This window comes from Gallus gallus, chromosome 1, assembly GCF_016699485.2.
Source record: "Gallus gallus isolate bGalGal1 chromosome 1, bGalGal1.mat.broiler.GRCg7b, whole genome shotgun sequence".
Lineage (NCBI taxonomy): Eukaryota > Metazoa > Chordata > Aves > Galliformes > Phasianidae > Gallus > Gallus gallus.
In genome coordinates this window covers 52,076,208-52,102,731 of record NC_052532.1, presented here as the reverse complement: position 1 = coordinate 52,102,731, position 26,524 = coordinate 52,076,208, and the positions used below count along the sequence as shown (strand labels likewise).

The window sequence follows — 26,524 nt, the reverse complement described above, 5'->3', positions numbered from 1 at the left end:
TGTCTCACCACCAAGTCTCATGCTTGAAGAGCACTGGCTACCAGTTGCTGAGGACATTGGCTGTTTCCCAGAAAAAGCAGCTCAAAAGCTGTTCCCACAGATCTGGAAGGTGCATAAAACTGCTGTGGGGGCTGTGGAGACTGCCAAGGCTCATAGCAGATGTTCAGAGCCCAGGGTCACAGGAGAGACAGAAAAGTGCCCCATCAGAAGATTTCGACTACACTGTGAGGAAGACCTCTCCATCCCCTGGCCATACAGCACAGTGTGAGTTGTACATCATCTAGCAGACACCATGAGAGGAGCCTGGATGCATCTACATGCCATGGCCCTCAGCTTTGAGTCTTTTCAGGCACCTATGTGCACTAAAGACACATTTATGTGTGATTAAATGACCCATCTGGATGCTTTCCCGTGCAACCTACTGTAGGGAATCTGTTTTAGCACAGAGCTTGGACTTGATCTTCAGACATCCCTTCCAAATTCTACAACTCTACAGTTCTGTGATTTATTACTAGTATTACTATCCTCTTGTGTCCACTCTTCCCCCACCAGCCCATGCGCTGTGGAGTCTGAAAATATATAAGGTCTGCACTGCAACCCACCAGGGTGGAGTTTTTTCAGCCCCATGCTGTGTGCATATGTTACATGCCTAGAAATTAGTGTAAGGGACATGTAAGCACGCAAGGCCTATGGGGAGGATGCCCCAGAGGAAGCCAAGTATGGTGCAGACTGTACCATGCCTCCTGAAGGGTAGAGCCAAATGTCCATAGAAGGACACTCAGCGTTTGCTTCAGAAGCAGTTGGTTTACCCATTCTAAAAGAGAAGCCAGGAGTGAGCCAACATACGTGCAGTGGGAATGATCCCATGACCAGCACTCAGGAGTGCTGGGAGTTGAGTTACTTGCACTGTGGACGTGCTCTGTGATGTCCTGTCTCCCAGAAAAGCTGCACAGTGCCAGTGTGCTGCACAGCATTTGGGAGATGTTGGGTCCTATCTCCCACACATGCAAAGGCAGCTCTCAGAATCACACTAGCACAGAGCATGGAATAGAATCAAATCATGGCATGTTCCATCCACCAACTCCTGCTATTTATTTTCATCTGACAAGAAACAAATCTGAGCCTGAAGGTTCCAGGAAGATCCTGAGGCCAGGATCCAGACTGAGATCAGAACATTCAGAAGTCACAGGTATTTATATTAGCATGTACAGTTCTGTGAATGTGAAAAACATTTTAAGGAAGACAAAAGTATCAAACATCCAGCACATTTGTATTGTACCTTTAATATTTAGCTCAGCACCTATGCTTAAGTTCAGGTTCAATAACATGTTCTGCAATCGCCTGGAGATGCTGTATTTCGGTCCTGGTGTTAAAGAAGGCTCTTTCAGTAAAATAGTCCTGAAAGAATAGTCTGGTCTACCAATTGTGAGTACAAATAATAAGAGGACTTATATCTCAAAGGCTTAACCAGTAAGACAGAGATGCAAAGTGGGAAAGACTGCTTGATTCTCATGTCTCTTTTAAGACTAGGCATTACCTTCAAATTCTCCCTAAATGTGAATACAAGGCAGCCTCCAGAAAGGACTCCAGTCAATGTATCCACGTATCCATGATATGTCTCTTCCCAAAACCTTTTCCTTAAGCCTTCCCTTTGCAGAATATCCTCCTGGACTGTGCCAACGCACAGACCACTCAAGAGCCAGGCTCTGACAGTGATTCCAGGCTGTAAGTTCCATACAAGACTTAGACCATAGACATGGATTACCCCAATGGAAACCGCAGCAATCTTTCACCAGTGGGTATGTAATTCCCCATGATACACTGGGATACTTCACAGGTCAGGAATGGCTTTGTACGTAAACCACGTCAGTCTGTCCATATGTCATGCATCCTGACACTAAGGGCAAAAAGAAAGCCTCTTAGTTCCTCGCACTTAACATCTAGTGTAAATTGTGAATTACAAGGTTGAATATCCTATCCAGGGTAGATTAACATGTTCTAACTCTACCCTCTTTTAACCCTGATGGAGATTTGCAGCTGTGTAAACGAAATGAGAATTACATCCATATCTGTGCCAAAAAAAAAGTACAACAAACGTGCTAAATATACAGATAGGCTGAACAGAATATGATTTAATCTTCAAAGCAGACACGTTTTGAAGGTTTTTGTTTCCTTTTCCTTTTAAAGGTCAGGATCTTGTTGTGAGCCAAGATGTACAGAAGGAGACTCTCTACATGGATCCACCAGCTTTTCCATTGGCCAAGGGAGCACCACGACCTACACCAGCCAGGGAATGGAGCAGTCTCTGCCTCAAGGACCTAATAAAGAATGGGGGCACCTCAGAGGAGCTTGCTGGGCCTCACATTGAGATGGAAGTGAAAATGACGATAGCCACTGAGTTGAGTGCAGTGCAGAGCAGATGAGATTATTTTAAACAGTCATCCAGACAGTCGTGCCTCTATACACCCAGTGGTGCCAATATACAACCAGTTTGCTTTTATGTCCTGAGGAGCAGAGAGAGTCTATATAGGCTCAGCGAATCGTAGAATCATTGAGGTTGGAAAAGACCTCTAAGATCACCAAGTCCAACTGTCAGCCCATCCCCATCATGCCCACTGACCACATCCACACGGCTCTGGAACACCTCCAGGGACAGTGACTCCACCACCTCCCTGGGCAGCCTGTGCCACTGCAGCACCGCTCTTTTGGAGATGAAATGTTTCCTAGTATCCAACCTTAACTTCCCCTGGTGCAACTTTAGGACATTAAGCAAAACCTTCCCTTATTTTGGTTGGTATTAGACTGAAATCCGGTACCAAGAGCCCTGTGGTCATTCAGAGACCCACTGTCTTCAAGCAGCTTGCAAAGGGGGAACCTGCTGGGCTAGGTTATCCAGCCTGCTATAAAAGGCAACCTGTCAGTGCACTCAGGTGATGGAGGCTTAGGACAGGTGTTGCATGCCTGGATTAGCTCTGCAACAAGGATGCCTGTTTCTCTGTACTATAATGTTTCATATTCTAGAAGCTGGAGAGGCCACGGCTCAGTCAGCCATGCACTCGTGCCCTTTCCGGAGACACACTGGAGCTGGGCTTGGGGCCGTTCTGGCAGTGTTGGTGGCTTGAGTTAAGTCCGCCTATTTATTAAGGTGACATTTGCCCAAACGCCCTCCAGAGCTCTGCCACCACTGCCTGTACGGATAGCCTCTTAGCATTTCTGCATTTTTACTGTCTAAAGAAGATTTTTGTTTGAGAATGTCCCTGGTTTGTTTCAAGTGCCAGGAATGTGAAAGGAACTGCTGCTGGAAGACTCAGCCAAAGGTCACCAAAGCTGCTCCCTGTGCTGAGAGTTTCCTGTAAGGGAAAGAGATGATTGTGTAGGTGCAACACAGGTGAGTAGAATGGACAGGAGAAGAGCAGAGATGGTTGTATCCATTGCTGGCAATAACATACACTAGGAAGATGGGATGGGTGGGCAGAAAAGGTCTGTACCCACCTACAAATGTTGACAGGGACCCCATTCCATCTGAGACGTGGCATTTAGGTGAACTTCTGCCATGTCTGTGCTAACACTGCTTATGCGTGATAAAGCTTTCAGCTGCAAAATGTCACATTCTTCAAAGCCTAACCAGCCAGTCATGCTCTAGGCTTTAACAGCTGTAACTCTAATTGGACCATGAAAATTAATTGATCTGCAGCACGAAAACACAAGACACAGCAAAAAGAAACCTAACTGCATTTGCATGGTGAGAGGGTGTGCACCACATGGGTGCTCCCCTTCATTGTCACCCCCCCAGCTGACAGAACCCTCCAAAACACTACAGCCCCTGAGATGCAGCTATCACATCAATCTGCCCCATAAAACAATGCATTATTGTTGCTATCAATCAGTTGGTGAGCGGAGGGATAACCAGCTCAGCTGGGTGATTTGCCTTCCTGCAGCTGCAAGGGCATAAGGTCAGCATCATCAAGGGATGCAAACATAGACTGACATCTTCCCACCCTCACCTGGCTGCTGCCTCCTTCCCGGGGAGAAGAGCAAGCACCCCCGTGTCCATGCTGACAGCATCATACATCATCTCTCAGCAAAATTCTTTCTCCTGCAATATGCATCCCATCATGCCAACAAGAATAGCTCCAGACCTCAGGCTGGGGAGGGGAATGTACAGGGTTGCATTACAGAAGCAAAGAAAATTCTTCCAAGAGACAGTCAAATGCACAGGCTCCCATTTTAAGCTGCACATTTCTTATTTATTTATTCTCATTGCCACAGAGCAGATCTGGAAATCTGCAGTGGAGAGTGTTGAGGGCTGAGGTGTGCTGCAGCCTGCTGTGGGAGGGCTGCTGGGTCCTGTCACAGGGCTGTCCCCAGTGAGCAGTGAATGCTCCTGGGTTGTTTAGGGGCCAGGAAGGCTGGGGTTCATAGCAATGGCACGTTTACTTGCCAAGTACTAGAGATGGAAGAGGTGCTGAGATGGTAACTCCTTGTACATCCCAGAGTCTGAGTCACACGAGGTGTGCAAGTGATAGAAAGCAGCGCGACTCTCATCGCTTCCCCTGGAGATTAGCCCAAAGCCAGCCACATCCCAGCTTCCAGACACTGTCAGGGCATCAGATTAAGTGTTCTGCTTTCAGACTCACGCTTAACAGTTCTCCCTCCTCTGATGTCTGCATCCTTAGAGTGTTTTTGGACTGCGGTTCTATCCTCTGTTAATCTTCCCATCTCAAGTATGTCCTACGTGTGAAGGTTTTACCACTTACAGAGGGACAGATTAACAGCTGTTATCCCTCTTCAACCAAAGGGACCTGTATTTGAGGTAGGGAATGCTCTTGTTTTAGTTTCTGACTTCATAGAAGAGCTTATCTGCTCTCTTGTAGGAATGGCTTGATGGTTGTTTCATATATAAAGCTGCTTAATTCCTTGATTTGCTAACGGATCACAAAGATCTTTGTGACATCCACGTGAGCAACAAAAGAGGCCAGAGAGGGAAAGGCAAAGGAATTTCTCCAGGGAGCATTGAAAAGCAGCACTGCCATCCCTGCTCTCAGCAGTAACAGATTTTTGAACAGGTGTGACCTCATCATGACCTGAGGTCTTCTGTTCTTGAAATATCAGGGTCATACCATGATCCCAGAGGTGTGGGTTCAGTCCTCACTCTATGTAAGGCAAAATGGGCATCTCAAAAGCAGGTGTCTCCTCTACATATTTTTGTGGTGGATTCTGGCAGGGTATAGCTGAGAGAACAAAGAGATGTGGTCCTCTGCAAGAAGGGGGTGATCTCAGCTGAGTTTCAGGCAGAGGAGTCACAAGGCACTCCACAATTCCCAAAACCTTTTTGGTAACAAAAGGACCACACATTAGCTCTTTTTTTTTTTTTTCCCCAATGATTTACTGTCCAGAATCATGTAAAGAGAAGGTATTGCCTTTCAAGGCTGTGACAGAAACCAATGTAGGCCAAATCGTGTTTGTTTTCTGGCTGACACACATGGCCTGCGCAGCCAAGATCAATTTGCTGCCCTTTATTTCTCTCAAGTGGCTCTTTAGACACTGATGCTTCACATTTCTCCCTCCCAAGGCACATCTGTGCTTTTTGCTGTTTTCAACAGCTAGCGTTTTACGCAACGTGATCTTACTGTCCTCTTTTACATATACCTTCCCTCTCTAGATGGCTGATGTGCTGATGCTTCTGAGCTTGGATTGGTCAACATATCTCAAGACCACTTGTGACTGTAGGCTGGGTTTCAGAATCAAGTGCTTTGTCGAGGTCCTTTCTGAGAACTGGAGGAGGGCCAGGCATGTCCACTTTACTATGCAGCCATCCATCTCCCTGGAGTTTCATAATAATACCCATATGTTCTCTAGCTTGCTTACGAGAAAGGACTGTGGGGTTACAGTGGTACCAATTAGCACATCTTGTTGAGACTGCGTTTAAAAATATTCACTGCTCATCTGCATGACGAGAAAAATCCATTTCTGTTAACGAGGTTGTTTTCCTCCTGACGCTTGCTGTCTGCTTGGTACAATGAGTCTTGGGAGGAGAGACTTACACCAGGGGGACCAGTGCCTTACTTTGAATGAAACTGGCCAGAGTCAGCTCTGGGGGGTGAGAGGAAAGTTCTAGGATGTGGCAAGTGACAGAAGAACACAAAGTAGGGGAAGTGTTTGTAATGTTCTCCGTTCTCATCCCCAAATCCCACTAGAGACAAAGCCTACAAAGGTACATCGCTATGCCTGGTGTGCACTATCAAGCAGGACTCTGCTAAGTGCACGCTCACTTGCACTCTGCTGATAAAAAAATGGACCATGAAGAGCAGTTTAGTGGTTTTCCGTAACACAGCTGCTGCACAAAACTCAACTGAGATATGCTTGCCTCACAGAGGCCCTTAAAGATCTCATGGCGAGTGTGTCAGACAAACCTCACATCTAGTGACTCCAGCTCCATATTGTTTGAGTGCCTTATGTAGGATCGTTTTTACTCTCCATGACAATGGCAGACAACAGAAAGCAGCAGAGATGTGAAGGAATTTGGCTGAGAAGGAATCTGAGGGCAGCTTTGGCAGTCAGGCTAAGCGCAAGAAAATGGCTGGCATTCTCTCACTGTGCAAGCAGACAGACGTCAGGGCGGCAGCTGAACAATGAGAAGGCTCTCCACAGCTCAGGAGCCACCCCCCTCCAAGAGCTCTTCACTCCATTTTTAGATCTATTCACTGGTGACCTCCTCCTCTAAGCTGACAAGAGGGTCCTGATGGACAAAAACCTGGACATGAGCCGGCACTGTGCTCTTGCAGCCCAAAAGGCCAACAATATCCTAGGCTGCATCAAAAGGATGGCCAGCAGGGAGAGGGAAGGGATTGCCACTCTCTGCTCCACCCTCATGAAGCCCCATCCAGGCTTGGGGCCCCCAGCACAGGCAGGATGGGGAGCTGTTGAAGTAGGGCCTGGAGGAAGGCCACAAAGATGATCAGAGCGCTGGAGCACCTCTCATGTGAAGAAAGGTTGAGGGAGTTGGACTTGTTTCAGCCTGGAAAAGAGACAGCTCCAGGGAGACCTCGTTGCTGCCCTCCAGTACTTGAGGGGAGCTTACAAGCAGGAGGAGGACTGATTTTTTACAAGGTCTTATAGTGGCAGGACAAAGGGGAATGGCATTAAACTAAAAGAGGAGAGATTTAGGCTAGACATTAGGAAGAAAATTTTTACTCAGAGTGTGTTGAGGCACTGGCACAGCTGCCCAGAGAGCTGTGGGTGCCCCATCCCTGGAGGCGTTCAAGGTCATGTTGGATGGGGCCCCAGGGAGCCTGAGCTGGTGGGTGGCAACCCTGCCCATGGCAGGGGGTTGGAACTGGATGATCTTTAAGGTGCCCTCCAACCTAAGCCATTCTATGATTCTATGACTCTATGAAATAGTCAGCAGCAAATCTGGCTTGGCTGTGCAGTGTATATGTCTGCCAGCCAGAAAACTGAATGCAACCTTGGCCTACATTATGCATTATTCTCTGTCACAGCTTCAAAAGGCCACACCTTCTCTTTACAAGGGTCTCCATCACCATAAGCAGATGGCAGGTGTTATTCCAGGACTACTCTATGTCTGTGGGACTGTAGTTAGACAGTTAGAAAACCTTTAGTGCAAGCAAGAGTTAAAAACTGAGTTGCAACATGTTTCTCAACTATTTATGACTTGTGTGATCTTAGGGGAGTTGGCAGTGACGTGCTTCAGTCATAGGCCTGCCTAGCTTCCTTCAGCAGTGAGCAGAGGGAGGTGACAGTACCTGCCATCTCATTCTCACTGCTACCCACTATTTTCTCCTTAGTGTCATTGAGCTTGATCGAACAAATGAGCCGAGTGGAGCTTACAGACACAGGCCACTGAATCTGAGGACCTTTTGGGGCAGGCCGGACTACATTCAGGTGTTACCTCACCCCGGCAATGATGAACAGATAGTAACTTTCTTCTCACCTGTGAGCCCGCTGAGTCTGGGCTTATTGTGAGTAGGCTGTAGGAGCAGCATTCCCCTCTGGAGATGGCAGGGCATGGTGTGGCCATCCCTCCCACCCTTCCCATCACAGATCCATTTTTAGGAGTCCTGTGGGCCACACTCAGGCTGGCTGTGAGGCAGAAGTTGGGGCAGAGCATGTCCCAGGGCCTGAAACAAACTCTCCTGCCTTCAGTCCATCACTGCAACCTACTTGTGACAGTCTTCCTTACGTTGCATCTCAAGTGCCTCTTCAGCTGATATCTCAGCTGGATTTGTGGGATGCGTTTTTGACAGCTGTTAGAGGACATTGAAGGCAGCTTGTGTAACCGTTCCCCTTTCACAGGCGCGTGTGGATTTGTGTCAGATCAGTTGGGATGAGCTCGCTGACTCCCTATGCCACCTTCCCCTGCTCCCTGCCATCCAGAGGATGAGAAATGCCTAGACATACCACAGAAATAAATAAATAAATAAATAAATCATATGTGTTAGCTTTCCCCCAGCAAACCGGATAACAAAGGCCCTGAAGTTCAGTGTCTGAAGTGCTGGAAAGCTGCATTCTGGCAAGAGATGCTTTCCATAAAGAAAGAAGCTGCCCAGACACAGATAGAGAACAGGCTAAGCTTTGCCCAGCCAAACGCTCTCCACATCTTCTGATAATCCATTGCTTAAAGAAGCCTGGCCAGCTTCACTGAGAAACATAGCAGGGCATACTTGGCAAGCCAAGGCAGTGAAGGATATCAAAATGTTAAGATCTGGACAGCCAAGGCTCTGTGCTAATGTGGTGGCTATGCAGGAAGCCCTAGCACCTCCGACTAGGTGCTAATAGGGCACTGAAAGTGTTCCCACCACCTCCCCAAGAATTTTGAAGCATGAGCCACCTTCCCCAGAATCATGAGGCTGGCTTGCATGTTATTAATATTTATTTTCTAATTGAAAATAGGAAGAACTTGTCATTACTTCCAAACCCTTGGGTTCATAAGGTAAATTTAAATGACACAGTGATGTTTCTGTAAGCACAGAGACTTTGGCTTGTTGTTTTTGTGTTGCCTTTCCTGCTCTAAGTGAAAGCTGAGATTTGTTTTTCTCATCACAGGGATCCAAATCTGGGACAGACTGAATCTCGTCAGCTGTTAGGAGATTTAGCATAAGATCACGGGGATTTGCACTGGTTATTGAGCAGCGATATGCTAGGCTCAGTGCAGCGCCCTTTTGCAACTCTGCCCAAGCTTCCTATCTGTCCACTTTAAAGCCCTCCTTGCTGGCAAGAGCTTAAACTAGTTCAGATAGAGTGAGGACAACACATTTATTCTCTCTTTGCCCTTTTCAGTATTCTCAAATAAGCATGATAGATACAGATGCTAAAAAACTCATAACTAAGGATGCAGTGAGCAAAGACAGCTGATGAAAGCAAATCACCAGTCATCTCCATAAACTGCCTTATGATGGAAAAGCCACTTGGCAATCCATTCTGCAAACAAAAGCCCTGTATTCTCACCACCTTTCTTACAGGGGAGAAGAAAAGAACGGGCAAGAACACTGAGCTGGGCACCCTTCTCAGTGCAGTCCTGGCTGCGCTCTGGTGGGTGACAGATGGAGTGAAGGGTGCTTTGGAGGTCTCTGCTGTTGCCCAAAGGCTTGCAAAGCCAGAAGGAAAAGCACGGCAATGTGAGGACTTTTGGGGAAGCACAAAGCTCTGGCAGACTGCTGATTTCTACACAGCTGCCTGGGATGCAAAGTGCTCACCAATCAGGCTTCGTGCAATGCGTCCTTTCACACCTTCCCAACCCATGTGTGGTTGCATAAGCCTGAAGCGGTAGATACTGGGGTTGCCATGCCAGCTGGTGTTCCCAGTTCCTACCATTCATCTCCCCAGCAAAAAAAGCACCCAGGAATGGTCCAGATGCCATACCCATTGGTGGGATAGGCTCTAGGGCCTGGGAATTGTGCATCCCCATCGCCCTTCTGTCTCTGATGAGGCATTACAGGCCAGCAGCAGTTCTACATCATCCTCCCAGTGTGTCACCTGGGCTGCTGAAATGGTTTCCTATCTCACCAGCACCCTTGAGCCTGTGCTGTCACTCAACAGAAGAATTGCAAGCATGGCATGAATCCGTGTGCCTGGTTTCCTTTCTGCCACATTAAAATAGCATAAAGTGTCTCTCGGAGACAACAAGAAGGAGGAACTGCTATTTTGGGGCACTTATGTAAACTGACTTCAAACACAAAAGTGACAAAAAAATCAAACCCCTTATGTTTCTTCCCCTCCCCCCTCCCTTACAAAGAGCACCGTACAGAATTTTTCTGCATGATAAAAGGGTCAAATCCTGAAGACAGAACAAAAAGGCAAGGTGGCTTAGGTCTGTGCCGCATGGAGGAGCCTGGCAGATGAAGCAGCTGAGTTTTTGCATCCTATCCCAATTAGCAGAGATTTCCAGCAGTGAACAAATTCTTGTGGTTATCCTCTTCCTTTCCCTGCCTTTGTTTGACCTGCCACATAAATCAGAGCTCCTTTTCTCTGCACTCCGCCACTATCAGGAGTGGGAATCCTGATGGGTGAGTTTGGCACTAATTAAATTTGTCCCTTCTGTTCGTTTCACAGATGTAGTTGCCCTCTGCTTTGAAGCAAAGCGCAGGTCAGAGCCAATGGGAGCCTTTAATAATGTGGCCGTCTCATCTGGCGCTGAAGGCAGAAAGTTTTCTTGCTAATTGGATTGTTGTGAGATTATCTGAGGAGGAACAAGCTCCTCTGGACAGAGGAGGGCTGGGAGCACACAGAGTCATGGAGAAGGTAATGGGCAAATTTATACTCCTGTACACGTCCTCTGAGCCTTCAGCCAGAACAAACACATAGAAAATGCCTTGGGCCTGATTTCCTATGCCTCAGCAGCTTGCTTAGTCATTTGAACCATAGTAAAAGCAACTTTGATAGGCTTCCATGTCAAAATGATAGCTTTTTACACCACCGAAAGCAGGGTTCTGGGCTTGTACAGCACGGCAAGAGTGCTTGCAGCAAAGCTATGTTGGTGCTGCCTTACAGCATCTGCTGTGCAGGGCATTGCCCCAGCCTCAGGATCCCCATGAAAATACAGAAGTTTACTCTAAGTTCTGAGTTTTTACTTAAAAACTGAGATGCTGGTCTCTGCTGCTGCAGAGAAAAACCTGACCTTGCAGCACCCTGAGGGCTTCTTTCCTCTTTTCTAGTTTGTTTTACTCTTGCAGCTTTTCAGGCTGCCTTATGTTGTTGAGGATCTGACATACATTCGTGGCAAGCGTGCAGCAGGCAACACAGCCTTCTGAAAGCCAAAGTGGCCTTGTGTGCGGGTTCCCTCCAAGGGCACGCACAAGGTTATCTATGCATCCATTATTAGCTTTACTTCCCTGGGAGGTTTTGGTACCATCCAGCTGGTGCCCTGCACTGGGGAGAAGATGAGGACTCTGTTTCCAGCCCTGCTGCCTGGAGGCTGCTATTTGCACAGCCCTTTGCAGACAGATAACGACTCATTCTGCTCATGCTCCAAGCTGGCCAACAGTCACAGAGCTGATTAGCTTAGGCTCAACAACTCCTCAATGATGGTTGCTCAGTTTCCAGATAGTTTTGAGTGTGGGCAGAGGGAGCTCACATCTGGAGGTGCTCACTCACCTTAGTCACCTGAGACCCATCGCTTAAAACCTGCATCCACATTTGGTTTTCCCATCTCTGACCTGTTCATTGCAGGGGAGTTGGACTATATGGCCTTTAGCGGTCCCTTCCAGCAAAAATGATTATATGATTCTACAAAACTGCAGAAATGTTTATACTCTGGCTCCTTCCTAGGTATTTGCAGTGCGTGTGGAGATATTAGCAGAAGTTGCACTAAGAGTACATAGTATTACCATCATTATTATTATACTGGATTTCATTCCGGATCTTGAGTACATGATTGCAGTCCTCTGAGAGGGGAAAACTGAACAAGAACAAAAAGAAATATAAAAAATGATCTGTCATTCTCACCTGTTCTTTACTCTGGAATTATTCTCATTCACCGACTCCCTTTGATTATAAATAAAGGCGTATAATATTTCTTGGATCAAAGGAATAAGACGTTTTTCAATCCCCCAAACTTCCTTTTTTTTTTTTTTTTCCTTTTCTTAATGAAAGGAGCAGTAAAAAAAGAACAGGAAGCAATAAAGAAAAAAGAACAAGCACTGTACTCACACAAGCTCTAGCGTAAGACTGGTCTGCTAGGTAGAGGAGGGCACAGCAACAGTCAACCCCACGCCGAGGACACCGCATCCATACTGACCATCAGCAGGCAGTGGCTGTTCTTCTGGAAGGAAGCAGTGAAGCTCAGAGCCAAATAAAACGTGCCCAGGTTCACACCGATGTACAGCCAGGACCAACATGCAGCATCAGAGAAGGCAACTGAAGAAGGTCTCTTCATAAGGACCATCAAGTCCGACTCTTGGCTCCATACAGAACCACTCAGAAGTCGGACCTTATGTCTGAGTACATTGACCAGACCAGACGCTCCTTGAACTCCAGCAGCTCGGGGCCGTGCCACTGCCCTAGGCAGCCTGTTCCATGCCCACCACCCTCTGGTGAAGAACCTCATCCTAACCTCCAACCTGACCTTCCCCTGGCAGAGCTCCATGCTGTTCCCTCAGGCCCTGTCGCTGTCACAGAGAGCAAAGCTCAGCGTTTCCCATCCTTTCCTCAAATGGAGACCAAAATAGAACAACTGGTCACGGGTAGCAGAGCGTGTGCTACAGAGGGCTCAAGCTCATCAGTCTGTCTCCATTTCATGCATTTTTCATGCATCACCTCTTACTTCTGAGCTATTCATTTTATCTTTGTTTTCACCTGCATCTAATGAGCCTTTTCTGTGCTTTTGATCAGAGATGGTTCTGTGAAGACTTTTGTAAGGCTCTTCTCTCCCATCCTCTTCATCTTCCTCAACTCCTCCTTCTCTTCTGCCCTCCTTAGTTGTTCGTTTCCCATCACAGGTAAAAATCTTTGAGAGACAATCATCAGCCCTGCTAAGTGAGTCAGGATAGTGAATGGGAGGAAATAAGGGCATATCCTGTGGTGCCAAATAGCAGCAGCTATAGAAATGGCACCAAAAGCACCCTTTCTCTCTCTCTTCTGGAAGAACTGGGATGGTGCCATCCAGAGGAGAGCCCTGGGGGCTTGCTGAATGAACCCTTCCTCCCAGCATCGTACACCAGCAGAGAAAAGCATGGGCTCACTGCCAGCTGTGCCATTATCTGCCTGAACACTGGGCCAGGAGCAGCTAGAGAGATGGGTCTGAATGGGGACTGAACATCATGATTTCTCCCTACGCCTACTCTTTTCTGCAAGGCCAATATAGTCACTGTCAGGTGGGTGCATCTCTTCTTCTTCTGCATGGGTAGGGCATGATTTGGTGGCTTTTCCTCCAGTATGGATTGGGAGACCACATAACAACCCCCTTAGTATTCACTGAGTGTACAGAAATGAATTGTTATCCACTTCATCCAAAGAAGGGCAACAAAGCTGGTGGAGGGTCTGGAGCACAAGCCTGATGGGGAGCGGCTGAGGGAACTGGGATTGTTCATTTTGGAGAAGAGGAAGCTCAGGGGAGATCTTATGGCTCTCTACAGTGACCTGAAATGAGGTTGTAGTGAGGTGGAGGTCAGCCTCTGCCCCCAGGTATGGCCTGCAGTTGCACCAGGGGAGGTTCAGGTTGGGTATTAGGAAATATTTCCTCTCAGAAGGAGCGGTGCTGCAGTGGCACAGGCTGCACAGGGAGGTGGTGGAGTCACCATCCCTGGAGGTGTTCCAGAGCCGTGTGGATGTGGCACTGAGGGACATGGTCAGTGGGCATGGTGGGGATGGGCTGGTGGTTGGAATAAATGACCCTAGAGGTCTTTCCGTCGTTAATGATTCTGTGACTCATTATTTTTCCTTGTGTTCTTCCCTGAAATATTATTGAATACTCTTTTATTGATGGTTTTTGGAGGGCTTTTTTAGCCTTAATCTTGCTTCCTACCAATTTTCCAGAGATGGGGCAAGTTTTAAAAAGTTTCAACAATAGGATGAAAATGAAAGAATGCCTGCATATCTGGTGAGTAAATCCAGATGTGCTGTGCCCTTAGTAGCAATAGGAAAGAGAGAGCCTAGAAATGCAATCCTTTCTCCATAATATTTCATCAGAATAAAATTTAAAAATGATTCATAGCAAATGCAGCAAATAAGAGGTGATCTGGATGCTCTTCACAGCAAGGTAATGCTTTTTCATTTTGCAGGGATCTCAGTAAATATTATTAACCCGTCTCACACTCTGGGACGCTGAGAAATTACAGATTCATAAAGAAATGTGAATAGTTGTCCTTTGAAGGGAACAATAAGGCAAACCAGATCACCATTTTCTCAAATGCGTGCCTTCTCCACCTGTATTCTCCCCAAGTACTACTGCTCTCACTCACAATTGATGATCATCTCTTATTTTCCCACACCCCATAACAGCCCTGGAGGAGTTTAAATGCCCAGGGAGTACAGGTATTCAGGGGCAGCACTGTGTTTGCCCATCTATGCACTGTTCAGAGCATAATACCTACCTGCAGCTGAGTGGCTCCTAAACGCTAACTTTCCAGCATTGCTTGAAGGGAGGGGCACCACGAAGGAGAAATGAATGTGGGAGGGAGGGAGGGAAGGTGAGGGGGTGGAAAAATGAGCCTGCTTTACTGAATAATGAGGGGAATGAAAATGAATGGGAAGAGAGAAGAGAATAGCTGGTTTAAATATTTAATCTCTGTTGCATATGCTTTTGAAGAGGAGACAAAAGCCGTGGAACATCTTTTGTCTTGAACTAATTCTGACCAGAACTGAACAGCATGTGATTGTCACTTCTGTCGTTTTCCTTAAGGTGGAGAAAAACAGATTGGTCCTGCTGCGTCAGCCCATCGTATCAGTCTCCATCTCCAGCTGCAGCCAGCATCGGGAGCTGCAGAAGGGACAGATGGCTCCAGATAGTGACACCTCTGCTCCACGAGTGTGCACTGCCCAAATGCTGATGCTGGCGAGTGCACCAAGCAGGCAGGCATAGCCCCTGGTAGTCATGGTGGTTCTTGCAGCCACAGCCTGCAATGCTCTGAGACTGCATTAGCCACATGAAAAGTTCAGCTTGGATTTCTTCATACATGGGAGGAGTAGGAGGAACAAATGCCTCTGGAGCATATTTCATTGTATGTCTGACTTTTACATCAGTAAATAGCTACAAGCTCTAAGAAAGGTTGATGGTCTCTGATTAACCAGAGAAAACTGCTGAGATGGGGAACTTTTTCTCTTCTTGTGGCCATAGCTTTAACACTCTGATTCCCTTATTCCCTTTTCAGCCCTGGATGCAGAGAGGTGCTGCCATCCCTGCTTCTCCAATGGGCAAGTATTGAGAATTAACCTTACTTCTCCACAGGGTACCCCAGGAAGCCATGGGAAAAGCAGGGATACTTGAGCCCTAAGGAAAGCCTTGGCCTTTTGTTAACTGTTGAGCACACTCAGAAAAAAAAAAAAAAGAAAAAAAAAGGCAAAAAATACCCAACAGCAAAGCCACAGCAATATCTGTGAGCCTCTGAAGACTCATAGTCAGCAATTATCTTTCGAAGGCTTTCTTTAAAAGTAACTTATTACTAGCTATCTGCTGAGAGACCAAATAATGCCATGGTGCCTAGCCAAGAATGTTCCCATCCTATTTTGATGTGCTTAGAGGAAACGGAATGGCTAGCTTAAATGCTGGAGAAGACAACTGAGTGGGAGTCTGGGCTTAGTGAAGGCAGCTAGGCAAGAGTTTTGCATTTGGTTTACAAAGATCTTGAGTAGGCTGAGATTCCAGACTGATGAGATGGTCTCTACAATGACTACACTTCCCTTTTTCTTTTTCTTTTTTTTTTTTTTTCTTTTTCTTTTGGCAAAGAGCTCCGGTTCTTGCAAGCTACAGACATGAAAGAGGAGCATATTCTCTGTAGCAGTATAGGACTTGAATTCTATGCTAATTTTGTCAGCAGCAGTTCTTCCTGTGGCAACGACACCAGCATGCTGGTCACTTAGTTTGGATCTCAGCTACACAGACTGCAGACCAGTCGCCAAAGATGACACCTTTCAGTGAAGGTTTGTTCTGAACCAATGACTTAAGAACGAAAAGCATCATATCTTATTTCTATCTGAGCCGTAGAAATGCTCATCAACTTTGTACCAAAGAGAAAAGACTCGAGCTGACAAAAAGAGTCGTGGTGTTGTGGTCTTAAAAGAGCCGAGTTCAGATCATGACCCATTAGCAGTTCACTGGCCCCTGGAAGAAGCCAGCACTGTTTTGGTGGTGCTGTGCCAAGCTGTGCTCTTCCTTCCCAAATTTGAAGCTGTCTGTACAAGCAGGAAGCCAGGAGCTGCTGCTCCCCAAGGGAGAATAACAGAAGGTATTCCACCAAAACAGCACAAATTCTTGTGGGGATTCTTGGGAGGAAACAGATGATGAAGTTAAAGGATTATTTGCTTCAAAGAAGAGTAAATTTGCTCAAAGAGGAAGTGAGAGAAAATGTTGAGAGACTTGAACCTAACGAGTATATTTGGATTTGAGAGATCATACCTCCCTTCTGGTTTTGCCTTTAACTTTTTTTTGGTCAAAATATCTTGAAAATCTCAGTGTTTTTCTTCCTTTTATCCGATTAGAAGTTGTAAGGAGGCAATGCTAAAATACTTCATTTTAACCCTTTTTAATTGATATTTTTTTCATCTTTTCTAATAGACATTATGGTCTAAACTATTACTTCAGCTCAAAAAGGAGAAAAGTACAGTTAGAAAATGATGAAATAAATTGCAAAGACACTTCTTTAACAAGGGCAGAGCAAACTGCCTGAATTCACTCTAATTTTCCTTTGTTTCTCTGATTTGTCCGCCTCCCCACAGTGCTTGTTTAGCTTATTTAAATATTAATGAATTAACAGCAGTCACACATTACCCTTATTTCTTAATCAGACCAAGCAGCAATCCCAAGAGGATGACATTGAGGGTGAGGGAATGGGAGACTGTATTCCGTACAGCAAAAGAGTTACAGGAATTCTGGACAGAAAGCCCCTGCCTGGGAAATGAGTCAGTCCACTTCTGCCTTGCAGAAAATATCAGTGCTGAAGTATAGAAGCAGCCTTTAGAAACAACTTCTGAATTGGCGGCTGGCAAAGTGAAGTCTCTGTCTCTCGTACACATCCACTAACCCGCTCCCTACACATGCATGCGTACAGGTCTCTGGTGGGAAGAAGAGGAATGTGCAGTCTGGAATGCATATGAACTTTCTGTTCAGAAGGAAGAAAATAAAAGATTTTTCAGCAGGCTCAAAATCCCACCCCCTCAGCACCCCTCCTTCCCCTGTGTCTGACACTGACTTCAAGGGAGGAGTTGAGCCAATTATCTGTGAGTCCTACAGAAGGGAAATCTGCAATTTGCCAGTAGTTGTGAGAGCCAGGGAGAGAAAGGCAGGGAGGGAAGGAGAAAAACTTAATTGGCAAACGTAAAGAAAAGCCCCTTCTGTCCTGGAAAGAGAATAGCACAATACCAATCCCAGGTCAGAAGAAAAGAAGCTTGTGGGGAGGGGTGTGTGCAAGGCAAGACCTGGGGAAGTGTAGGCTCGCCGTAGATAACTTCCGTGCCCTCGGTGATTTTTCCCCATAGGGTCTGAGGTGGCATAGGGTGGATGAACCCCCATCCCTGCAGGACTAGGTGTTGCTCCAGGTACCCCCACCCCAGCAGAGTTGCCCACAGGAGACTGCCTCTCCTCCTCACCTGAGGCTGGGAGCAGAAGAGCTCATCTCACTAAAGAGAAAAGCTGCTGCTGGTCCGGAGACCTTTCTTTAGCCCTGATCTAGTCATTGCCTTCCATGGGGGGACGTCCTCTGGAGCCCTGCAGTCCCTCCCAGTCCTGCTAAGTTCCCAGGAAATACTGGTGAAGAGCTGAGCCCCAGGCAAGCAACGTGGGATCCACAGAACAACAGCCTTCTACAGCATAGCTGCCTCTGATTAAAATTACCGACTTCATCAGACAACACCCAGACCCAGGGCTGCTCCTTGGAGGAGAGAGAGGTAAGAGAGCAGCATGGAGTTTGGGATGGCAGTGGGAGACAAACATCCCAAAGGAGTGATTTGAGTGTGCATGGGAACTGAGGGGTACTAGTGGTGACTAGCAGGTGCCAGGTCTGTTATGCACGATGCAGTTTGCATCTGCCTATGTTGTTTTCAGCTGGATGCAGTGAAGTACATTTGGATGGCAAATGGAAGCATCAACCTGTAGCTAAAGACAGTGGAGTGCAAGAAAGGTGCTCTGGGAGTGTGCTTGTGGATGGGGAGCAATGGGGGGAGGATAAGCAGATATCACTGCATTCCCTGATGGGAGCTGGGGAGCTTGGGCGGAAAAGCTGCTGGCAGGTTGAATGAGGAATGTCTTCCTTAGGTAGTTCTCCCCAGGTGCTCAGGACTAAACCAGGCAGCACCTCACTGGAATTCAGACAAGTGCTTTTTGGAGCGAGGAAAATCAGGTGCCTTGCCATTTGTTCTGATGTGCACCTACGGAACGGGCAGTGGGGGTCAGCAGGTAGAAGATGCCGGGAGTCCAATGAAACAAGGCTTAATGCTGATTTTGGACAGCTGTTTCATTTCTCTATGGGCACGCAAGCCTTTCCCTTTATTAACTGGAGATAATACTCACTGCCTGTATTTCTATGGCATTCTGAAATCCCTTTACCAATATAAAATATTAATGCAAAGTTTCTGCCATGGAGACAGTGCATAAAGAAAAAAGTACCACTGGGAATTAATCTATGCTTAAGCATTTAATAAAGTGGAAGGAAAAGATGTAGATTAAAGCCAGCTGGAGGTTGTTTGCCTCCTCATTCTCTTCTGATTGATTTTGCTTTATTTAGTACATGAGCATGTGGCTCCTTTCTATTTCCTTTCCTCTGTCTTTAATCTTTCTCAATGTATGAGTCCCTGTGCTGGGAGCGAGGGCTGAAGTTTCTTTCCTTTTGTGAGGAGAAAAGAAGAAAGATTGCACTGAACTGGAGAGAAGCTGAAGTGAGGGGATAAGGAGAGAGCACAAAAAACAAACATAAGCTCCCAGCTCAACGGCATGCTCTGAGTCAGATTTGCAGCAGAGGTGATGAGATGAATAGAAACTCCAGGAGTCAAAGTGCTGAAAAGCACCGTTAGACTCCATGTGAAATGAAAAGCAGTCAGGAAAGCACAGGAGCCCTCTTAACTGAATGCGTGGACAGGCAGAATGAGGACAGCATGGAGTGACTATTTAATACATTAAAATCTGCATGTCCTTACACCCCTTCCTCCTCAGTGCACGCGCATCTTTGGGGCAAAGCATCCTGAAACGCACATGCCTGCAGATAAGATTTTGTCTTTGATGGAGGTGGGAGGCAGCATGATTTAGTGGCCAAAGGTGCCACAGTGGCAATTCCTCCTCCAAGGTGTTTGGGGTCCTGTGGCTTTAGAATCATAGAACCACTGAGGCTGGAAAAGACCTCTGGTCCTACAGTCAACTCATCACCACCATGCCCACAAATTAGCTGAGGTCCAAGGCAGTGGAGTCCACGTCAAGGAGGAAGACAGAAGCACCTCTTGCCCTCAGGGTGCAAAGCCAGCCCTCCAAGCAGCCCGGTAACACATCCAGCTCCCTTGATGCCTGATGGGGGTTTCTGATGGCCAGCAGCTCGGTGGTTACCTGTCAGAAAGCAGTACACGTAGTAGGAGTCAGCCAGGAGTACAGCTATACCGGTCCCTCCCGGTCTGAGGAGCTGACTCATTTCTAAGCACTGAGCACAGGCTGTAGAGAAGTTGGTGTTCTTTCTCATAAAATCTATCTCCCTGCTTTTCTCCATCAGCTAAATATAGCCTGAGAGGGTGAAAGGAAGTATCCCAGAGCTGTTCTGTTGACATTTGTCTGGCCCATGGATGCATGACAGCATTGGAGCAGCCATGTAGGATAGAGCCACTGCACATGGAAGTATTGTTGCAGATTAAATTTGGTGTTTCTGCAGTGCTGGAGATGGGTCCTATTCTAAACAAAGCAGTCCGATCCATAACAGGTGTGCTCCTTGCTGTCACTTTAGCAGCACCATAACTCTGTGTGTGTGTGTGTTTACATCCAAAGTTATAATCTGACATTACTGCCTGCCTCTAATATTGTGCAGCCCTGACCTCTGTGTGTAATTTAGACTGTAAGATACTCCAAGGAAAGTGCTGCATTTTCTTCCATGCTTTATATACGTGCTGCTAGCAAATGATAGCAATAATCATAAATAGTCATGTTTTGCTGTTGCCTCGGGCTATAGCACTTGTAATGATTCTGGATTAGAATTCCAGAGACTCCTTTATTTAGCTGCGGCCGTATCTTCACTTCTGCTTTAGTGCTTTGCACATGTTAAACAAAGTCAAAGATTTTAAGCTCTTGACTGAGATAATTGTCAGCTGCATAAATGCTTGGGAGATAAAATTCACTCGAGGGAAAGACAGGAATCCAGATCTGGACCCAGAGATGATATTTCAGTGTACATAAAGTGCTCAGATTGTAATATTAAGTAAACAACACCTAAGTTAAATAAACAGCACAGTGGGAATATGATTATTCCTTAATAAGATCCTAGTAACCAAAATAAACTCTACCCAAAATGTGCTTTCTTTGCTTTAACGTTAGCTTTCCCCACACTGGGGTTGTATTTTTCCTTTCAGCACACAATGTATTTGAAATAGCACATGAAAAATGTGTGTGCGACCGTCCTTTTTATTTTCCCATCGAAGTACTGCATCAAAACATGATCTCCAAGGTGTCGATACACATTTTTCTTGTCAGGGGTTGGAAATCTTGTCAGATAGTAGTTTAAGATGGCTGTCCTTTGTCCTTTCTCCTCCTGTACTTGCACGCTCAATGACTGTGACACCCACAACATGTGTATGTATAAAGACTGAAAATCCTATGAAATCTTCATTACTGCAGCTCTATCCGTTGTCAGCCGTCCTACTGCAAGGCAGTGATAATTGCAGCACTGATAGTTTTTTGGTAGGGAGTTCCCACACTATCATCAGTCCAAGCAGCTAGATTGAATTCTGGTTTCTGAAAGGTCACTGAAAGGTGCAGAATTTATCACCGCTCAATGCTATTTTGCGTCTTGAACTCCTCGCGGCAGCAATGTGGGCTATATGGGACCAGCTGTTTAAAATAACTGAGATGTCTAGCTTCCACAGATGTCAAACGTGATTCGGGCTTCTGTCTGACTTTCGGTTGATCTCAGAAAATGAACGCTGTGAGCAGTTCCTATTTGGGCAACCAAATGAAGTGGTCTAGGTCCTGACGACAGCTGCAGTGGATGTAGTACATTAGGAAATTTGATGGTAACCTCAGTGGGTGCAGTATATTGGGAAATCTGACCTCTGTGTTTATGCATCTAAAACAGAACCAGAACTGAAAAAACTGGTAATGTCTAAGTGACGCAAATGGTGGGAAGGAACCTGGTGTCCAAGTTCAAATGCAGCCGATAAAATTAGCCCTTAATGCTTTAACAAAATAGCAGATTACAATTAAAAACCATGCTATATACAGTGTAAATGTCAGAATGCTCTTTGACCAACTCATGGTATGGAATGTCCCTACTCTGTCCTCCACAAAGTTTCTTACCTTTCCTTCAACTTTGCCGTTCCCTCTTTCAGGTCCACGCAATGATGAAGACCATGTCTAGTGGAAACTGCACCCTGAATGTGCCAGCCAAGAACTCGTACCGCATGGTGGTGCTGGGAGCCTCCAGGGTGGGGAAAAGTTCCATAGTCTCACGCTTTCTCAATGGCCGGTTTGAGGACCAGTACACTCCCACCATTGAGGATTTTCACCGCAAGGTCTACAACATCCGGGGAGATATGTATCAGCTGGACATCCTGGACACCTCAGGGAATCACCCTTTCCCTGCTATGAGGAGGCTTTCCATCCTGACAGGTGAGAAAGTAAAGAAAGTTTGCAAACAGGGAACAAAGGATAAAAGATTATAATTACAATGTGTAGCTTGAAAACTGTATCCTGGAGATGAGTGTTTCTTGGGGATAAGATGCATTTGGGAGGCACCAAAATGGGCTGTGGGATTTCATTGCAAGATTCACTTCTCCAGAGAGATGTTTCCTGGCTGGTATGCTTCCTATGCTGTACAGAATGCACTAGCCACAGAGGAGAACTCCACTGGGTGAAGGTCTGAAACTAAGATTTCCCCCTAGTTTATTTCCCCACTCTGTCATTTCCCTATCTTGCAACATATTTTTTTCCTGCCATCACAAATGAATGGTTGAATAAAATCTCGTGGGCAATAAAGAGCAGCAAGGGATAAAACAGGCATGTCATTATAAGACACAAGCAGTGAAAAGCAAATGTAAAATGCACAGGCAGGGAGTGCAAACTGAGAAAAGCTCAAAGATTTTTTTCTTTCTTAAAAGTCCCAGCCTGATTCCCTTGATTTAATATTCCAGTAAAAAAGATCACTCTACTTTTACCCTTTCTCCTTAAGTCTACAATTAATCAAATGAATTAAAGAGGGAAAATAGCGGACTCATTTTGTACATCCCCATTGTTGAGTGGTTCCTGTCGTGAGCTAAGATATGTTCTTAAACTGTAAAAGTGACAATGGAGATATATATTCAACCACAGCTCACAACGAACCAACTTTCTGGGTCTGCTGTCTCCCCTCCTAGCTAGCCAGTGAAACATGACATTCGTATCAGATCGGGCTACCATCTGCATTCATGGAGGTCCTAGGGCCAGTTTCTGGGACATGGATGTGAGCTTTTGTCCATGAAGTCTCTTCACAGTTTCAACATGACTGTCATTCAACAGGCAATGATTCCTTTGCAAAAGGAAATGTATGTCATAAAATGTCAGAAGGAAATGCCAGGGAATCTGTGTCATTTATGTATTTCTTTTTTTCCATGGTCTGTTTCTCTAAAGAAAATGAAATGGCAGCAGAGCAGTGAACATTGGGAAAGCTCTCACTCCTCACTTAGGCGTTTGGGACTGACTAGCTGGAAATCCTCCATTCAGGTGTTTCTTCTTGTATTACATAATCAGAAGGCCAAGGCTAAGTGGATTCTAGTTCTCCACTCTTCCTGGTGTAAGACTAGCTGTGTTTTACACAGCAATACAGACAACATGAAGAAAAAGGAAAGCAATGCAGCAGAGCTGGATAGAAACTTGTTTACAAAGGACAGTACAAATGGGCAATAGCCTGCAAGTCCAATGCAACCTAGGGGTACATACTCAGATATGGCTGAAATAACATCAAAGCCATAAGCAATTGTACTACAGAAATGAGTGGGGAGTTGGATTAGAAGAACTGAAACTAAAGTAAAACAGAATGAAGAGATTCAAAAGGACCACAGGAAAAAAATTAAAAAAATAAAAATGAACAACTGTGGGGAGGAGACAGCAAATAAATGTATTGTTTTTTGAAAATTGGCTTCTCTGGCACAGGTTGTCGTAAGCATTTACAGTTTCCTTTTTCAATTGCAGGCGATGTTTTCATCCTGGTATTCAGCTTGGATAACAGAGAATCCTTTGATGAGGTCAAGAGACTCCAGAAGCAGATCCTCGAGGTCAAATCCTGCCTGAAGAACAAGACCAAGGAATCAGCTGACCTTCCCATGGTGATCTGTGGCAACAAAAATGACCACAGTGAAATCTACCGCAAAGTGCGCTCAGATGAAGGTGAGAACCTTGTGTCCAGTGATGAAAACTGCGCTTACTTCGAAGTTTCAGCTAAGAAGAACACCAACGTGGATGAGATGTTCTATGTTCTCTTCAGCATGGCCAAGCTACCTCATGAGATGAGCCCTGCCCTCCACAGGAAAATCTCCATCCAGTACGGGGACACCTTCCAACAGAAATCCTTCCGGATGCGACGAGTGAAGGACATGGATGCCTATGGCATGATCTCTCCCTTTGCTCGCCGGCCAAGCGTCAACAGCGACCTGAAGTACATCAAATCAAAAGTTCTCAGGGAAGGTCAGTCAAGGGAGAGGGAGAAATGCACAATCCAGTGAAGAGGGCTTGTGCTTCTGGCTGAAGTCATCATCCACATGAAGTGCCTTAAAGAAAAATGGTCCGTGGAAGCACAGAACGGGCTCACTGGTTTCATCGAGGAAACCCTACACAGCAAAAGGGTAACTCTTCCTGCGGATTCTGCTGAGTCAACGAATGTAAATAACATCAACCTCATAAGCGACTAGGAAAAATTATACGCCTGAGTGTGCATTTCTCTGTAATGTAGTCCATCTTCATTCCCCTTTTTGTCTAAGGAAAACTGACTTGAGAAGAAAAATCAACCTCATCCTTACAAAGAAAGTAGGTCTAAAATGCACAGAAGGCATCAGCAGTTACCCAGTGTGCAGGACTTGCTAAGAGAGGAGGTTATGCCTTTGTATGTGTGTGCATGTGCATGTGAGGAGCACTCCTTTCAAAAAATGGGACTTTCTTTTCAAAGGACAGCAGTCTTACCAAGGGAGTGGACTCTGCATATGGACACAAGGCTCTAAGTCACTTCTGACGGGGCCTGCAAGAAGGTCTTGATTTTATGTTTGCTGGGACAGTTATTGACATGAATGTTGTTTTGTATCATAGATTTTATTTGGGATTTGTTTTTTTTTATTGTGTGGGTTCTTAGCAAAATCAGATGGCAGTTGTGCTTGATATCAAAACAATGTCTACTTTCTAGAAGTGAAAGGTGTTTTCCATCTGTAAAACTACATAATATTAACACTGATTGAAAAAGAAATTGTTCTGCAAAAGGTCAATACATTTGACTGCTTTGCAAGCCCGGTGTGATAGTTTCTCAAATCAGCCACACTAACTCTAAACTCCACAGTACAAATGCCACCCTTTGCCTTGCTGGCCACCAAACCAATGGTTCCTTCCCTCTGCCTGTATCAACCAAGAGTGACCGCATGTTGGCTTAGACCACTTCATGGCAGGACTAGGTTTTCCTCCAACAGTAGAAACCGATTGATTGTAGACTCCTGATCTGGGACCAGTTCCATCGGATTTATTTTGTTGACCTGTCTCTAGTCATTTTGTTCATGGATTTTCCTCTTGTCTGATAAAGGTTACCTTGACGGAAACTTTTGTGCTACAGAAGACCTCCAGAAAGTGAAGCTTCATGCTGGCTGTCCAAATGGGGCTGAACTGGCTGGCCAGATAAATCTGAGGCCATCATTCACACCTTCCCTTCCCCAAATCCATCGAGGCTTCTTTGTCTTTAGCTCTCTCCCTGTCCTGTTTCTGGTTTTGTTGTTTGCTCTGCTGCTCTATGCCACCAAAGCCATATATATTCTCTTAGATGTAAACTTGCCACTTTCACTAACTGGAACAAGAGGCGTGCATGCATAACTGTGGACAGAGTGTGGCCCCAAAAATGTACACAACAGCAGAGTATATATGGTTTATATACCTCAGAATGGCCTTCAGGTACCTTGCGTGTCTCCCTCACCCTCAAATTCTGTTCTTGGCTGTATCTGCTTTGCTGTGTCCTGGTCAGATCTGTAAGCTAGTTCATTCTGTAATTTGACAGGAAACTAGGAATTATGGTTGTCTGTGAAAATTAGCCACTGGGACTCAAAATCCCATATTCATTTATTAGTTCCACCCTTCATTGGTACTGTATATTGACTGGTAAAATACACTGTTCTATTAACCCCATTTCCAGGGCAGCAACTTTCCGACCATGTCTCCCTCTCATCTATAAATATGTATGCCACTTATGATTAAACCTGTTTTATTAGCTGTGTTCCAGTCCATTTTTACTTTCTCAAAGAACAAGGAAGATCCTATTTTGTTCTTGTGTAAGTGCAACTGAGCAAGTGTGGTATGGGTTAAGAACCCAGTTGAGATCTTCAGTAAATTCTGGAGGAGTTTTTTCTGTCCTCCAGACACTACGGGCTTAATAGTGGTTTTTCCGAAACAGAACTGTATCTGTAACTACATCTCTCTCTCCCTCTCTTTCTCCCTTCCTTCCTTCTTATCTGTCTATCCCTCTCAACACCAATATATACATACAGATCTCCTCTCAAGCAGAAGCAGACAGCTAGTCTTTCCAGTGCTGCCTCCAGCAGTGGAGAACAAACAATCTCTCATACACAGAGCTGGTGCGTTCATCCCTAGTGTGATTTACCAAGGTCTCTGCAGAGACATCACTGTTTCTCTCAGCAGTTTCTCCATCACACCATCTGCATCTCTCAGCTGTATGAGCCTCAAGCTCCCTAAGCACTTGCCTAGCTCCCTACAGACTCTCTGTACAAGGCCATGACTACTGATTGTGTCAGTGATCAAGCTCTGGGATGCATGTGCTACAAGGACACAGGTGGAGGGTTGAAAATAGAGTGAAAAGAGCATGAGCACTGGGCACTGATTGGGATTCCAGGAAGCTAGAGTAGAGTTCCTTGGACTATAGCCTATGTGCTGCATTACTGAGCTCTCCTTGGCCTGCTTAATAAAGCTGAGCTTTGTAAGAGCCTTTATAATCAT

General features: G+C 45.8%; 1 protein-coding gene and 1 long non-coding RNA gene across 2 annotated transcripts in view; one reads left to right on the top strand and one right to left on the bottom strand.

Annotated features, from left to right (window-relative positions):
* LOC112533487 overlaps positions 1-17,813 on the bottom strand; it is a 36,673-nt gene extending 18,860 nt beyond the window's left edge. Inside the window, exons 1-2 of the long non-coding RNA XR_005843250.2 lie at positions 17,758-17,813; positions 12,166-12,277 (exon numbers count right to left, since the gene is read on the bottom strand). This is a non-coding gene — a long non-coding RNA (uncharacterized LOC112533487). The remainder of the gene's footprint in view (positions 1-12,165; positions 12,278-17,757) is intronic.
* RASD2 (RASD family member 2) lies at positions 17,393-25,787 on the top strand. Its single transcript, XM_416293.8, has 3 exons — positions 17,393-18,054; positions 21,682-21,961; positions 23,519-25,787. The coding sequence occupies exons 2-3, from the start codon at positions 21,691-21,693 to the stop codon at positions 24,046-24,048; spliced, it is 801 nt and encodes a 266-aa protein (XP_416293.3). The 5' UTR covers positions 17,393-18,054; positions 21,682-21,690; the 3' UTR covers positions 24,049-25,787.
* Positions 25,788-26,524: the final 737 nt, after the last annotated feature.